Source organism: Montipora foliosa, chromosome 11 (genome assembly GCF_036669935.1).
Source record: "Montipora foliosa isolate CH-2021 chromosome 11, ASM3666993v2, whole genome shotgun sequence".
Lineage (NCBI taxonomy): Eukaryota > Metazoa > Cnidaria > Anthozoa > Scleractinia > Acroporidae > Montipora > Montipora foliosa.
This window is the reverse complement of record NC_090879.1, coordinates 52,760,299-52,777,798: the sequence shown is the minus strand read 5'-3', so window position 1 is coordinate 52,777,798 and position 17,500 is coordinate 52,760,299. Positions and strand designations below refer to the sequence as shown.

The window sequence follows — 17,500 nt, the reverse complement described above, 5'->3', positions numbered from 1 at the left end:
CCATGGGTATATCTTCTTTTGGAGTGGGAGATCAACTCAAGAAAGGAGAGAAGCAGGAGTGGGCTTTGCAGTTAGAAGGGAGATAACAGAAATGCTTGATGAGGAACCAGCGCCAATCAACGACAGGATAATGACTATGAGACTCTCACTACGGCGGAAGATGTATGCCACACTCATCAGTGTATATGCCCCAACAATGACCAACACAGAGGAGATGAAGGAAGAGATCTACAGTGATTTACGTGAAACTACCAGGCGTGTACCGACTGATGACAGGCTGATACTCGTTGGAGATTTTAATGCCAGAGTTGGTTCGGACACCGAGAAATGGAAAGGAGTGCTAGGCAGTCATGGAGTAGGCAGGCAAAGTAAAAGTAAAGTAAAGTAACCATATTTAACGTCGATAACTCGTAACAGTAATTCAACTGACAAACCTGAGGTCGACGGTGCGCTCATTTTACTCCCCCCTCTCCATCAGTGCTCCGTTTTACGGGTATTTAAAGCTACTTCGCTACACGGAAAGGAAAGAAGTCGAAACAAGGATGCGAAATCCGGGAATCGAACTCAGGATCTCTTGCACCAAGGCCGCCCACTAACCTACTGTGCCATCCTTGCTCCTTGCTCCAATGCGAATGGAGAGCTTCTACTTGCAATATGTTCAGAGTACAACCTTGTGATAACCAGCACCTACACAAGAAGACATGGATGCATCCAAGATCCAAGCATTGGCACTTATTAGACTACATGAAAGTCAGGAAGAGGGAGAGAAGGGAGGTATTGGACTCGAGAGCAATGAGAGGCGTGGACTGTGGCACTGATCATGTTATGCTGAGATCTAGATTAAGGATTTGCAGACGAAAACAGCACTGCAAGACGGGTTCGAAGCCTCCACGGAAGCTAAACACTAGTGCACTGAAAGGACAAAAGAAGCAGGAAGAACTTACACAGGAAATGGATGAAAACTTGAAAGACTGGGACAGCAACAACTCAGAGAATGCCATAGAAGAGAAATGGGCAACACTGAAGGATACGGTGTATCAGACTGCGAGTGATGTATTAGGCTACCATGAGAGGAAACATCAAGATTAGCTTGATGAGCATGATGAACACCTGAAGAGACTACTAGAAGCGAGGATTCAGGAATACAGCTAGACAGGAAAACCTACAGTGTAGCAACTAAACTACCCAGGAGATCTCTCTGAAGAGGGTAAAGAAGCTCTAGTGCAGCGACCAGTTGTATCAAGTCTGGATGAACCACCACATTTTGATGAACTAATGCCAGCTATCACGACAACACAGGATGGTAAAGCTCCAGGAATGGGTGGAATTCCAGCAGAAGTGTGGAAATTTGGTGGTGTTCAGCTTACCAACTGCCTGCGCAAGCTCATCCAAGAGATATGGGATGCCCAGAAAGTACCTCAAGACTGGAAGGATGCAAGTATTGTGCCTTTGTTCAAGAAAGGTGACAGGAAGGATTGTGGAAATTACCGAGGTATATCACTACTAGCCACTGTTGGTAAGATTCTCTCACGTGTACGACTTAACAGACTCAGCGAACACATCTCCCAGAACGTACTACCGGAAACCCAGCGCGGCTTTAGAGTTGGAAGAAGCACAATGGACATGATTTTCTGCTTGAAACAGGTTCAAGAAAAGTGTATCGAACTTTATGCAGTCTTCATAGACTTCAGTAAATCCTTCGATACAGTTTCGCGACAAGGACTGTGGCAGATACTCTAGAAAAATGGTTGCACAGAGAAGTTTGTCAGCCTGATCGAGGCACTCCATACAGGTATGCAAGCAAACGTGACAATGAGTGGTTCAGTATCTAAAGACTTTTCAGTAAGCAACGGGGTAAAACAAGGGTGTATGCTGGCACCTACTCTCTTCTCGCTATATCTGGCAGCCATGCTTGAGGTGGCCTTCAAAGAAATTTCAGAAGGTGTATACATTCAAACAAGGAAAGAAGCAGACTTGTTCATTGTGGCACAGTTTAAAGCTAAGAGTAAGACATCGATAGAGATAGTAAGATAAATGCTCTTTGCCGACGACAGTGCTCTAGTTGAACATAGTGTGGAAGATATGCAATCTTTAGTGGAGAAATTCGCAAGAGCAGCTAGTCAATTCAGCCTCGAAATCAACATCAAGAAGACAGAGTGCCTTCATCAACCACCAAAGTTCCAATCATCAACATCACTACCAGAAGAGATCAGCATTGGTACAGAGCCACTAGTCAAGTGCAAGACTATCAAGTACTTGGAGAGTACTGTATCAGAGAATGCCAGGCTGGAGGATGAACTATCTCTCAGAATAAGAAGAGCGAGTGCTGTGTTTGGAAACTTGAGGGAGAGACTGTGGAACAATCGACATGTGTCTATCCGTGTGAAATGCAAAGTGTACAGAGCGATAGTACTGGCTACTCTATTGTATGATGCTGAAACTTGGACTTTCTACAGAGTGCAGGTGAAGGAGCTCCATGCGTACATGATGAGACACCTTCGAGCCACAATGAACATCTCATGGAAAGACAAGATAACCAACGTAGAAGTGTTGAAACGAGCTGTCTACCATTAATGGAGGACATCCTAAGACGGATGAAGATGAGTTGGCTCAGACATGTTGAGAGGATGGACCACCAGCGTCTCCCTCGGCAGTTACTCTAATCACAGTTATGCGAGGGCAAACGCAATCAGGATAGACCAAGGCTCAGATTTAAAGACACTGTAAAACGAAACTTGGGGAGGTTGGACATAGACAGGAGTTCCTGGCAGCAGAAGGCTAAGGACAGAGCTGTGTGGAGGAATCTGATCAGACCTAAATGAAACAGCCATTGTCGCCCACGACAATGACTAAAAATAAACCATTATTCAATAAAAAGGCATTGTAACTGCCTCACAACAAGATTAAATGTTAATTTCAATATTTATTCATACTTTTTGTTAAAGAGAGTTTGAAATCAGTCATGTTCTATCTATTGGAATGACGACCTGCAAAAAACCCACCAGACCATGGCTATCCATGGGATTGGGGACGTATCTCAGGTCTTTCGTGCAAAATACTGAATTTGCTGGTTTTTTTGTATATTAATGCCCAATATTCTCCTTATAAAGCTGCTGACAAACAGTTCAACTGAGTGGCCTCATAGCTCAGTTGGTAGAGCATCGCACTGGCATCGCAGAGGTAATGGGTTCAGGGGTTTCCGAATAAATTTTGGCACAAGTAGGTAGTTTAGCATGACAGGTGGGTATTATTTTTTGGCTGCTAACCTTTCTCCAGATTGCTTGGTTCCAATTAAAAGGAACATCCTGAAATTTGTACTCCGGGCAGAACTTCTTTAGCCGTGGGCCAGATTGCTCGCTCGAAGTCAAGGACGATCTTTTGAACGGATGGCTCTCGTGGAAGTTTGACAAAATTGCTCTCAAAACCTGTACTATATTGCAAATTCTTTTCATTTTTATCGAAAAAACGGTCAAGTCTCTGTAATATTAGTTTTAGTATTTCCCTACATAAGTATATATTGAATAACTCACCTTCTTGTAATCTTTCTTTTTGGGAGACGACATCAATACATATACAAGGGGTGCTTGTTTGGCAGCATCACCGGACCTGACGAATGCATTCACTGTCAACAGTTGGGTAAATGGCTGGCGGACGAGTTTGAATGTTCCGTCGATGTACCATGTTTTAGCTTTTGAAAGAAGTTCGAGCTGTCCCGCAACCGCAAATACCAGATGTCGCTAATTCCTTGCTTCGACGTCTGCCTGTAGGAAGTCGTCGGGCAGGTGAGTCTCATCCAGGACGAAATCTAGGTCGACTGAATCTTCAGGCCTATGACGTTATCGCAGTCTGCTTGCCCGTTTGCCGATGTAACTGGGTTTGGGGAGGGCATCACACGGCGCGGAGTTGAGTTCGTGTAAGAGCACATGTAAATGACATGTAAAGAAAGAAAACACAACGTAAGATTCATCTTCCGAATTTTAAATAGGTTATTTGTTTGGCATACTCACCTCTTCGATGACTGCAAAGGCCGGCTTGAAAACAACCTGCAGCGCCTGCTCCTTCACAGCAGCGAGAATCTTGGTGGTGGTTGTGGAACTGTTTTCCCCGTCACAAATTGTCCACTTCTTTCTTTCACAGTAGCTCTGCAGTAATTCCCTTTCGGCGCACCGTACATTGCCAATAGGTGGTCTCTTTCCCGTGCTCCTTCACATTGTAGGCGAAGCCCTTTGAGTCAATCAGCTTCTTTTTTCGATGGATGGTCCCATCATCTATTATTCGGTAGGTCAACTGCTCTGCTCTTCTTCTAATACAGTTGGTAGGGGTACGAGGTCACCTGAAGCAAAAAAGGAGCAGTGTCTCAATAAAAAACACCAATAAATACTTGTATTACTAGTCGAAGAATGACTGCTTGGAATATTCTTTAGGTTAAGCCCTCCCCCGATAGCAAAGAAAATGAAAAATAGAGCGACGACGGCTAATTTTTGTTTTTTTTTTTTAATTTTTAAAGAAAGACAGAGTCTGCCATCAACTTCAGTCGATCTGTAAGAAAATTTAGAGGTTTACTGAAGTAATCAAGGTTCAACTGAGTAACTCTCGTTGATCGTTGATTATTGTGATTCTTGTTCATCGCGCTGCAGATTATCAGGGGTGATTTCTAAAACAAGAGTAGAAAAGCACACATAAGTATAAATTCGTCCGCACCAACTCATCTAGGTGGAAATGTTCTAGTTAACGTTAAATAAGCTTCTTACGGTCGAGCATTCTACAACTGTACTGATATATACTGATGGGGGAAGCACCCGTGGAGGAGGTAAGTTTTAAAGCTAGCTTAGCTGGTTGAGTTTACTACTGAATTACTCAAGAATTACTCATGGGTGGAGAAGGAGGAAAGTTTAAGTTTGATACTCACCGGAGTTAAGTTTAATACTCACCGGAGAAATTGTCCATGGCCTGGCTGATGTTGCTATGAGGCGGATACTCTGGAGAAAGATCTGCAAAGCAAAAATAAAACCTCATTTTTATCGTTAACTCGTTTAAGGAAAAAACGTTCAAGATAAGACTCGGCCTTCGAAAGGTTAAGTTCTTGTTTCAGAATAAGGGACAAACAGTGGACTTAAACTTTTCTCACCTTGGGCGAATTCTATTCTTGTTGCTCTCAGTAGCGGGGTCCTGGTCACTTAGGTTCAATGACGCAAGAGAACATGCAACGCACAATCAATCTATTCTTCCTCTGATTATTGCCAAACGGTAGGTGGCTTGGCCGATACCAGTCCCGCAGATACGATGCTGCCAAAAGCCGCAATCACCGCACTGAACGGCTTGCTGGCGTGGTCGAACTTCATTTCCGCACTGGATACAGGGATAAAGGCTTATTGTGTAATTCTTTGGTGTACGCGTAACGATCTCGTGTTTCAGCTAGCTGATTATCTCAGAATGAGGTTGCTGTTTTTACTTTACCATCTTTATATATGGTTAACCGGATCAAAATTTACACGCCACCGACTGAGGAAACAAGGAACAACTCGGGGTAATTTATGCCACGTCTGATCCTAAGGAGAATGATGCCAACACGCTTGGTTCGCGTGGTTAACAATAAACAACAAAAAACCGTGTAAAAGTTTTTTTATATAATAAATTAAACTAAGAGAACTTGATGCATTTTAGTGATATGTGTGAAAAATTCTTATAACTGAGAGTGTTCCGTTTATTATTTCTAGAATCTGTACTGTAGCATGAACAGTTCAGTTCATAGCAACGAACAACGCTGAAATGAACAGCGATATTTTGAGTCTTTGTTTAACTTCATATTTGCATAGATTAGCGGACACAACATTTTACGATTTACTTAAGTTGTTGCTTTTCTTCAAATTTATACACTCGATAAAATTTCGGGCGACATGACTTAGGATTTCGGGCGACATGACTATGAATTTCAGGCAACATGACTCTGGTTCCGGGCTACTTGACTTCGGGTGAGATGACTTTCGGGCGACTTGACCGGTTACCTTACCAGTACTATCACAAACACTTAGCACTGAAACTCACTTTGAAGAGGAGGAAATGGAAAATTGAGTTCAATTTTCTCTCGTGACAGGTTAAGACAATAACAACTACAGAGTTTTGTCAAGGACAAACCATGCACTGGGTACCCTTGGTTCCAGAAGTTATTTTCTCGCTACGAAAAGAGCGAGTCACGAAGCGGCGAGAAAAACCTCTGGTACAGGCTGTTAAAAACCTCACTTCCATGCAAACCAACTTATTTTGATTGACTTCCAGAGTAAGAGTTTATTTTAGAAACTTGGGCAAACCGGTTTTATCCACGTGATAAAAATATTTGTGCAATGTTTACCGGTCACTCTACTGGGAAATTTTCACCTTGGAGTGAATTAATCGTTGTCACTGTCACGTAACAAAAAAATAAAATCGAAACTGTTCAAAGAGATAAGCCGAAAACTTGGAATGTTGTAAGAGACAAATTCATAAATCACCTCACCAGTACTCAAGTCTGTGCGATACATCGTTTCTGAGTTTTTTGTCGAAGTGTTTCACACTTGTTACAAATGAAAACGTGCATTCAAGTCCTAGAATTAGAACTGAAAAAATTTAAAGAACTTTACGAGTCCCTGGAGCAGTTTCAATATGACTCGAGGCATTGAGGTAAAAAGATGTCAGAAGCTCAGTCACACCTTCGTCAAATTCCCAAACAAAATCAGAGTGCTTGTTCGATTACGCCCCCTCTGAGGCCACCCAACAGCAAACATTCATCCAGCGTCAATGAGACGAATTAACCTCAATCTGCCAGCCATGAATTTGTGATTATCGTGTCGCTATCGCTACTGTACCGTTCATAGTCTTCTTGTATTACACCAGTGAAAAACCGGTTTGATCGTCCCCCTCGACTTAACCAATGGCAATCCTTATAAAAAAAAGGGTTGGAGATCGACCAATGAAATCTCCAGGGTCAAAAGTTGACTCTGGAAGTGGAAAGTGCAACGTGATTGGGGCAGCATGTTCAGAAAGGTTAACAGCCTGTACCAGAGGTTTATCTTGCCGCTTCGTGACTCGCTCTTTTGTCGCTCTTTTCATGGCGAGAAAATAACCTCTGGAATCCAGGGTATGCGCTGGGGTGTGGGCTGGAGTTTCTTACCAGATGTCGTTGTTCAGGTGAGTTGATAGTTCTCCAAGCAACTTCTGTTGAGGATTTCTCATTCATTAGCCAAGTTTGGTCATTCGGGCACAAACTAAAACACTGGACAAAAGGAGTTAACAATAATCTAGCTTTAGGACAATAACCTGAAAAGAACGCCAATAACACAATGCTGTGCAGGAAAGTAGATTTATATTTGACGTGCGGGTAACAGACGAAATGGAGAAGTGATGCTTGAACTTATCTAGACAATTTAAGCTATTGTCTCTCACTAGTCTATTAAACCAAAATTCAAACCCAAAGTTCCATACGTTTGACGTTAATGTAGACCACTCATTAGTGAGTTTTGGGAACAACCACGGCTACGTCATGATTTTTTCGCCAAATTTGTTATTTTCGTTATTTTTGTTATATTTGTGGTGGCCCCTTCCCTTGTCTGCCTTGAAGAATTGTTATTTTTGCTGCTGCCCTTTGCTTCATTCGTTACTTTTGCTATAATTGTTATTTTCGTTATTTTTGTTATATTTTTGGGGGCCACTTCCCTTGTTTGCCTTGAAGAATTGTTATTCTTGCTGGTATCTCTTGCTTTATTTGTTATTTTCGCTAAATTTGTTATTTTCGTAATTTTTGTTATATTTGTAGGGCCTCCTTCGCTTGTCTGCGTTGAAGACTTGTTATTCTCAAATCATTAATAATTCAGCAAGTGATAAACCAATTGCGTGCCCGCATTTAGGTCACATGGATGCACCTTGATACCGCGGTAAAGAACAGCGTGCTTGGAAATCAATTAGAAAAAGCAATACACAACTTAAACAAAGCTTTGTTACTTCTATTTTTTGCTGTTTACATTTACGTTTACAGTGCAATTCAACTTCTTGGACGAATTTGGTGAGCCAATAGTTTAGGGAAAGACTATCCAGGTCGTCCAACTTCTCTTCGAGATTTTGCACACGGAGGAGATCGTAATCTTTGAACACGCTTCCCGGGTCAATTATACAGAAGTTTTGCTCGCGCGCTGCTTGCCATGTTCTGAAAACCTCAACGACCCACTTGTCTTTGTACTGTGTACTTTTAGGCTTGGACTGTACAAGCAAAGAATCTTCTTCTTGTACACTTTTGGGCGTTCGAAACCGGCAAGATTCATCCTCAGCTAACCCGTCCTTTATTCGGAACTAGCAGGGCGCCACTGAATGCAACTTGTGACTACTTGAAATAAACAAGCTTCAGTTGTGAAAAACACAGACATTATTATCACAAACTGTGCGCTGATTAAACAAAAGAAGACAAAAATCACATGCTTAAGTGATTTTTGCTTTCTTTTGTCATTTTTTTTCGTTCTTTTGTTTTCTTTTGTTTGCAATTAGGCGCCGATTGAGAAGCCATTTCAAAAACTCGTGCTTCGTGTTTTACCGGGGTTTCCAAACACTCGAAAACAATAAAAGCCCTCGGCATAACGGCCTCGGGCTTTCATCAGTTTTCTCGTGTTTGCAAACACGATAAAACACTCGCACTTGTTTTTGAAATATATACCTTATTCATAAATGACGGTCACATTTACAATTCTTTTGTCCACGTGCAAATTTCGCTAAATTTGTTATTTCCCTTTTTTTGTTATGTTTGTGGGGCCCCCTTCCCTTCTCTGCCTTAAAGAATTGTTATTCTTACTGCTGTCGTTTGCTTCATTTGTTATTTTTGCCACTGTATTTGTTATTTTCGTTAATACCTAACAAATGTTTTGTCATCTTTGTTATTCTTGCAATCGCGTACATTTCTGGACATATCTCTCTTTACTCGGCTCCGAGAGGTTTTTCTGTGGTTTGTCCGGTTTTCCTCTCTCCCTCCTAGATCCGCCCTGTGCCTGTTTCACTTGAAAACGTGAAAAAGTGATGTAGAAGCGATTATCATGAGATCAAGGTGTTTACTAATGGACTTTCGCAAGTTTCGACCAAAAATCGTTACGAACGCCGTAACAGTGCCCCTTCAATCGAACAAATTATCACAGAGCTCTGCATAGAACCACGGTTGATTGGAGGTTTTCACGTGACGTCATCGCAGCCATGTCGGTGGACGAAAACAAAAGACCTCTCATCAGCTTCTTTTGTTCGTCCACCAGAAGTCGTACATTTCTCTATTGTTATTGGTATCTATAGAGGTTGGTTAAAAGCGTCCCATTGACAAATCATCCCCCACGCTTTTTATTGTGCGTCGTCGCGTTTAACTTGTATGTCTGAGAATTAATTTTCTCGAATATAGTGTCGATATGGCCAGACAAACACACAGAGTGCAATTTCCATAGTGTGGCATTTGTGAAATGAGCTAAGCGGAATTTCCGTGAAGTTGAAATTGAGACTGAGAAGACAGACGTTATTGCAGGTGTTCGCAGCTGCTAGAGTCGTTTGGCTGGGTATTAAACTAAACTTGGTTTTTCTGTAAAAAAATTGGGTTTATTGAATAAAAAATCGATGTTTTTTGACAATATTTTTTATGCCTTTCCTCTTAGTTTTACCCCAAATCTATCTCAACAAATTTGAGATAATTTGGCACGCTGATCTGGATCCGGATGGAATTCCCCATTCGGGAGTACTAGTTCTAGCTCACCATCTGTAGAAACTAGGGACCAACGGATTTCTCCTTGCAAATTGTAAATGACCAGCAGCAAAGAATCTTTTAGTAATAAACCCTTTGGAATTTCACGAAGCTGTTTTCTCTCTAGACGAAGCACGCACGAATCCGTTCGACCATTTCTGTTTTGAATAGTTTTGAGAAAATAGCAGTTTGAGTTCACACTCGTGTCTTATGTTTTATAAGAACGTTTAGGCTCTATTAGGCAACATTTTAAGAACATAAAAAGAATATATCCGGTTACTTGATGATTTGGCTTATTTGTTTTTCGTGATGAGCGTGTTCTTATTGGATGATACACTTAAGAACAATCACTTTGTAGTCCAACCACACAACTGCAAGAGCATTTTCGGGCACAAATTAAAGATCAAATCGCAAAAAAAAAAATTAAGGACGCTCAGCCTCGACTCCAAAATTCGACGTTCTTACAAATAAAAGAGAGTAGTTTGCATATACTATTGGTAGTGGTAATTAAAAGCCATCAACTGAAGCCGTCAATTTGCGCGTGTGTTCAACAGCCGACGAAGGCTCACCGCTGGTAATGTTTTCGAAGAAATTAAGAGCCATTTTCCGAGAAAATCGAAAATCGCACGACACTCGTAAAAAAATCGATTTTTTTTTCTTTTGCCAAAACATCCCTTTTAGTGACCTAATTCAAGAAAAAATAGTTTTGGGTTCAAGCGATTCATTGTACGGGAGAAATAACAAAAAGTTTGAAAAGTCGATTTATTGCTGGTTTTTCGCGCTTAAAACCAACAGAATCCGACCTCAACTTCGAGAAAACGGTGAACGCATAAGAAACAATCCCTAACATCGAAACTTCAGGCGAATATAATTTCGTTCTTAATCTTCAAAGCCCTAAAAGAAAATTTGAAGAAATAAGTTTTTTACATTTACAATCGACAAGTTTAAAAAGGACATATTTGTGTCTCTTGAAATGTTAGAAAATGAAAGCGAACTTTAACTGTTGAAAAAGCCCTCTGGTATATGCCGCTTCCTAGTAAAACCCATATGGAATAAAGCCCAACCTTGTTCCCAGGGTCTCTCTTCTCTGCCTCCATTGTCGTTGAGAGAAGACCCTGGTTCACGCTGGTCACGTGGCACTCGTCGACAAACATTTTTCCACTAGGGTAGTGTTTTCGTTATATTTTGATCCCGCAACCGCACCTGGGCGAAAAAATATTCGTTTAACAAGGCATTTCTAAAATAAAAAGGTCAAAAGAGCTGATGTTATATTCCCATAGGAGATGAATTCCCACAAAAGCGGTCAAACTAAAAGCAAGAGCTTTTGTGATCGACAAGACGACTTCAATGTCGAGCGGTGATTGACGTTCGCTTTAAAAAAAATTAATTTCGTTAGTAGCCAAAGTTGCTTCTTCAGAACAAACACTAACATAAAAGAATACACCAAACACTACGTTTGCTTGATAAAAATGTCTCTTTTATATTACTGCAACTAAAAATATACACGCTATTAAAGCGCGGTGCAGTGGTAAAAAAAATCTTAACGACATCGACAATTTACACGAAGTTGTTGAAATATAAATATCATAATTCAAACTGTCAACTCGCTGCACAAGATTGCGACCTTAGCAATCACGTTGTTTAACTTTCGAAAGAAAAACGAAAATCAAAGAACAAAATGAAATACCTGCACATGCTAATACAGTTTGATTTCATGGATTTGAGGTCAATATGTGACTCGAGAACTTAAATAACAACACACCGGCTGATCGCTGAACATGTTTCTTTTCCATGGATAACCGTTTCGCTTGTTTTCTTGCACGACAAAATCTTCTTTCCTTTAAAATTGTCGGAAACTATTAGCATTCTTCGTTGATCCGGACTTTCACACGGATGAAACTTGAATAACGTGAGGATATTTTCTGTGGCGTCTGATCGATTTGACCACAACTTTTTTTCTTTCACATCGGGTTCCATATGTGTAGTACATAAAATACTGCTGTCAAACGTTTTGTCAATGGTTATCTGGCCACAAAATCAATTGCGTGCTGATTCCCTTCTTTGCAATGTCAACAAAGCCTACATTGCCACCCATCCCCTAACACACATTTCGCCAACCTCCCAGATTCTGGGAGACACGTGACCAGCGTGAACCAGGGTCTTCTCTCAACGACAATGGAGGCAGAGAAGAGAGACCCTGGGAACGAGGTTGAATAAAGCCTTGGCTATTGAAGTAAATTACGGGAAAGTTTTAGCTCTGGAAATTAAATACAGCCCTGACACTGGAGTAAGCAATTTGAGAATTTAATTTAATAAAATGTATGCAAATTAGACGGCCCGCTGAAGGAATTCATACTAAACGCAAAGTTTAGTGCAAAAGGACTACTTACTGTTGCTTGTAATATGTTTTTGCAGTGAAAATGTTATTTCTAGCTTTCAGCTGTGTTGGTGAGAGCCGTAAATAACTTTTTATATGACGACTGAAAAACGTTTGTTCAGCCACATTGCCGCAGCGAAATCATTGAGATCGCAACTTCGAACTGAACCTGTCATCGCTTGATGAAACTCCGTTACCACAATGGTAAAATAGTTTTCTTCAGGGGGAAAAAGCAGAATTAAAATGCATTCGAAACCGTTGACTTCGATTTTGAATTTGTTTAGTTAAGATTTCAAGCCACCACAAGGTCTTGACCTCTACTGACCCAGAAATCGGTTACATATGCCAAGGTTAGCAAACTGTCACGAAATACTCAATAGCTTCTGTTTTCGGTCTTTGTTTTGTTGGTAAAAAAATACATACACTTTTCACAGAACAGACCTTCTTGCTCTATTTGATTTATATATTTGTATTGGTCCAGACACATGCATATGCTGACTGGTTGTAAAAGACATTCATCACAGTTTTTGATTCAGAGTGAAGGTATAATATTTCCCAAAATATTTTAAACACAAATGTTTCATTAATAAGTTCGTTATTCCCGAATTTACCACCTTGCAACAATCCCTACAGCAAAATAAAAAAGCATGAAATTCAACTTTATAGCTTGCTATAGTTTTGTTTCGGATTTGTTTTTTATGATTTTTCCTCCGAAACCAGGATCCCTAGCCAGGTAACTAGAAATTCTCAGTTTCATTTAGAGCTTGTTCACAACACAACTTCAAACTTGAGTGTGCTTATCGCATCCTTGAAACCTTCGAGACCTCCTCAAAACTTTTGAAAAGCCTATTGATGCTAATAATAATCTTTGAGTTAAATTTCACCAATTCACGCCGCGAGCTCGAGAAAAAGAGAACCACTCCGCAGGGCTGAATACGCGATGTGGAGTGTTATAAAATTCTACATTCTCGCGCGTAACGCTTTCTCTAGAGACCTCTAGAAGTGTTGTTTAGCGAAGATAAACAAAGTTATCTTTGGTTAACTCAGAGAACTTGCAGAAATAGCTCCAGCCTGCACAACAGGCGCTTTATCAGGGGCACCCAACGACGGTTTCCCCCCGAATTACTTTGAAAAGACTTTTTAGGCTATCCAGAGTACTTTTAGTTCTCTAGAAATTTTTTCTAAGTGGCGCTAAGAAATTAATATCTGTTCGGTAATCCTAGGGTAACTTGAGTCTTTTCGAAGTTACGAGGGCTTCAGTGTTATTTTCCCAAACATTTTAGCAGCAATTCAAAGTTTTCCGAAAGTGATAGTTTTTCGGTTCCTTTCTGCATTGCATTTTCGATTCCGAAAATTTCAGGCTTCCTTAATTCTCTACGAAAAATAACCTTACCTGGGGAGTGAAATGGGAAAAATGAACTTCAGAAAATCGGAGGGAATTTATTACATAAGCTTCGAAAATTGTGTACATGTATGGAACGGTCATCTAGAAACTTTTAGCCTTCCTCAAGCTATAGAAAATCCTAGGCAATGTTTGCTTCTCCGAACAGATATTTCACAGGGTGCCCCTGCTTTATGAGCTAGGCTAGGCGAAAGCGGCATTTTGCGCGAAGGGCGAAACGCGACGAGGGGAGGAAAAAATAAAGCTTTATCTTTCTTTTTCCCTCGTCTCGCGCTTCGCACTCGTTTCGCGCTTTGAGCAAATGCCGCGTTCGCCTCGCTTGGCTCATAAAGCACCTGTTATGCAGGCTAGAATACCTCTTCACATTTATAAGAGAAGGTGTCATTGATTTGTTAGAGAGGGGAGAGACATTTATAACGTGCAAATAGTCACGAGCTGAAAGGTAACTGACTGATTTGTAACAAGGACAGCCTGACAAACAAGAAATGATCTCACTCTCCGAAAAGGAACGCTTTTTTAAACATAAACAAATTTGAAAAATAAGCAAAGAAAGCAAAACAATGAACAAAATAGATTTTTTCTTGACTTAGTTATTCCGGCGAGAACAAATGGTGAATGATTCACTTCTGGAAGCAGCCTCTGAGGAGAAGTGAGAACACCGTTTAGGCAGAACTCTACACTTTGTGTACTTTACCAGCTTGTTCACAGACTCTCTTCATTTTTAGATGCGCGTATAAAAAAAAGCGCGTTCCACCCTCTCTCACGGGCAATCGCTTATCTTGTGCGCGCTCCAAATTTCCAAAACAGAAAAAACGTCTGTGAGCAGGGTAGCAGGGTAGCATTTCGTAATACTAGACGGGAATAATTCAATTAAAATGAAATCGTAGAGGCACGTGCAATAGTAAGTTGCGAAACACTTCGTGACAATATATGAATTTTATTCCAGGAGCATTTGACCTGGAAATGTTATATTAATATTGTTCCCAGAGTCGAATATTTCTACACTGATGATCTATAAACAGACGTAGGGTTGTACATTTTTTCATTGGGACAGCTGTAATTGCTTCTTAATCTGTTTACAATGTGTACGAAGTATAGTAAGTACCGTGGTATGTGACAAGTTAGCGTGACTAATCTCTGCGCGTTTGTTCAATTATGCGTCATATGATGTTGTTATCCCGTCTAGTATCTGATTTGTTCGCTCAATAAGAGTAATACTCACCTTGTTAACTGTGTAGTTTGTGCAGTGGTTAATTTTCATCATTGTATGTTATTTTCGGACCAAAACATAATCGGGTTTCATTATAGGCCTTATCACGGTTTTCGACGCCATTTTGACGGGTAGGCAAAGACTCTGGAGGCGCGGTTACCAATTCCCATACATTTCTTTGTAAAATATCCGTGAACGAAGTAAACGCCAGGTACAATTCTGTTATTTATAGCTCTTCGACCAAACCTTAAAACCCGAGCTTCACAGACATTGAAGGTAATTAAATTTTCTAGTTCTGTATAAAAAAACCGCCAACTAGCGATAATATTTCACCCGATTCCCAGCAAATGTTTTGGGCCTTGTGAAGTTGTGTGACACAAACTACGAGCACGTGGCGAACAGGAAATCACTTCCGCCGCTTATCGCGTAGCCTTTAATTATTTGAAAGCTCAGACCTTATGCTAAATAATAATAAAGTAATGTAAACTATCTCTTTTATGTTGTGATTCGCTGAAACTTCGATAGTTGATCGTTTCTTTTCAAACTAGTACTTGTTATTGATCTGATTTATCTTTATTGGCATGACTATAAAATTTTATTGTAAGCCAGGGCTTTATGAATTTTTATTTGTGTTTACGACAAGGATGGAGGCATATGATGATTTCTTGGAGTTAACCCCCCCTACCGTTGACGAGATTTTCTGAGGGGGGTCTGAAGAGCATTTCTGAGGGGGTCCATGTGTCGGAACTCTTTCATCTTTCAAATATTTCTGAAGGGTATTGGAAAAAAATCCCCATTCTTCTGAGGGCGGAAATAAGGTATCCACTTTTTCTCACAGGGGGAATATGTCGGCACTTTGATCTCTTACATCTGAAGGGATGAAATTCACACAATCTCATCAACAGGGGGGTGTGGATTTTAAATGGAATGGCCCACACTATTTTTAGCTAGCCAGACACACCTGATTTGTTTCCTTTTAGGTTTTTCTATGTCACTCAAGCCCAAGAAAGCCCGCTGCTGCGTTGGTGGCTGCAATAATGATGATAGATATCCTGAGAAATACGTAGTCCGGTCACATGTGAAAGTTATGCGCTTCTTCAAGTTTACACAAGCAAAGGACAAACATCAAATCTGGATAAATAACATTGCTCCAGGATTAAGCGGAAAAGTATCTGGAGGGAAGGGATCATATGTTTGTGCCAATCATTTTGTAGATGGTGAACCCACAAATGAGAATCCTCACCCTACACTCTTCTTGTCTCTGTTGCAAACTACGTTTGGCAAATCTCCAAAGAAAAGAAAAACTCTAGAGAGAGCTGAAACACCCAATGCAAATAATCACAGTTATGACAGTGATACACATTAGTTTACTGTAGAAGTAGCTTTGGATACTGTAGCAAATGATGATTTTAACATGGATGTAGTTCTAGATACTGGACCTGAGTCATCGCAAACAGAGGATTCAGACTGGGATCCAGAAATTGTGAGGCCAGATCTCCTTTTAAAACAAGTATCCAAAGCGGCAATGGTAACAGTGTATACAGGGTTACCTGATGCAGAGACATTCAGTTATCTGTTTGATTATTTAAAGCCAAAAGCTCAAAACATGAACTATTGGAAAGGCCAATCACAAGTTCTAAAAGAAAAACCCAATGAAAGGACTACACAGCGTCTTACTGAAGTATTTGAAAGGTATGAAGAAGCTGGCATGGAACCATCCTCAGTCAAGAGAGGGCCATCCAGAAAACTAAGTCTTAAGCAAGAGTTTCTCATGACTCTTATGAAGTTGAGGCTTGGATTACTCGAAGATGACCTAGCATTCAGGTTCAAAGTTTCTCAGTCACTTGTATCAGCAATTCTGTCAACATGGTTGAGATTCTTAGCAAAAGAACTTAGTTGGATGATTATTTGGCCAAGTAAAGGTCAGGTAAAGCTACACTTGCCTGACCCTTTTAAAAGACTTTATCCAAATGTACGTTGCATTATTGATTGTTCTGAGGTGTTTACTGAGACCCCAAGTGCTTTAGATATTCAGGCAGCACTATGGTCAGATTACAAGCACCACTGTACAGTTAAATTTTTGGTAGCCATTACACCGAATGGGGCTCCTTGTTATGTATCACAGTGTTATGGTGGCAGGGCTACTGACAAATACATTGTACGAGACTGTGATTTTTTAAATTGTGTGGAGCCTTATGACCAAATCATGGCTGACAGAGGATTTATAATTAAGGAGGAGTTGCTGCTGCGAAATGCCTCATTGTGTATTCCACGAAGCACAAAAGCAGGGATGCAAATGGTTGCAGGGGATGTCACAGAAACATCACGAATTGCTAACGTGAGAATTTATGTTGAACAGGCAATTGGACGACTAAAGCAATTCCACATTTTAAAGAACATCCTTCCAATTAACTACCTGCCCTTGTGTGATGACATTGTGCTAGTTGTGTGTGCATTAACTTGCTTCCAGGATCCACTGTGTGTTTGAACAACAGTAGTTACAGTAGAGTTTCCCCTGTGGTTAATGTCTACAAGCTTAAGTTTGACCTACAACGTACATTAACATTGCATAAAAGAAAGCTAAATTAAAGTACGCAAAGTTCAATCAGTACAAACAACATAATGTCTGTGGCGTTATCCAGTTTAAAAAAGAATCATGCCCTTGACCCTAACTTTAAGTAAATAAAGTATGCAATTATCCTCAAGGATCCATTTAACTAAGAAAAATACTGCTGAATCCTTTGGCTTGGTGGGGGGGGGGGGGGGGGGAAGAGAGAA

The 17,500-nt window shown here is 40.5% G+C and overlaps 2 protein-coding genes across 2 annotated transcripts in view; both read left to right on the top strand.

The window, feature by feature from the left end:
* Window positions 1-388, top strand: part of LOC137977389 (craniofacial development protein 2-like) — a 459-nt gene extending 71 nt beyond the window's left edge. The window contains exon 1 of the mRNA XM_068824609.1: window positions 1-388. This exon is cut by the window's left edge and continues 71 nt beyond it. Coding sequence (XP_068680710.1) covers window positions 1-388 — 388 coding nt within the window.
* Window positions 389-16,136: 15,748 nt separating this feature from the next.
* Window positions 16,137-17,210, top strand: LOC137977388 (uncharacterized). The gene has a single exon (XM_068824607.1). The coding sequence runs from the start codon at window positions 16,137-16,139 to the stop codon at window positions 17,208-17,210; it is 1,074 nt and encodes a 357-aa protein (XP_068680708.1).
* The last annotated feature ends 290 nt before the right edge of the window (window positions 17,211-17,500 follow it).

What these genes read in the sequence shown, in the direction of transcription:
- LOC137977388 (XM_068824607.1), top strand. Translation starts at nt 16,137, where the DNA reads ATGGATGTAGTTCTAGATACTGGACCTGAGTCATCGCAAACAGAGGAT.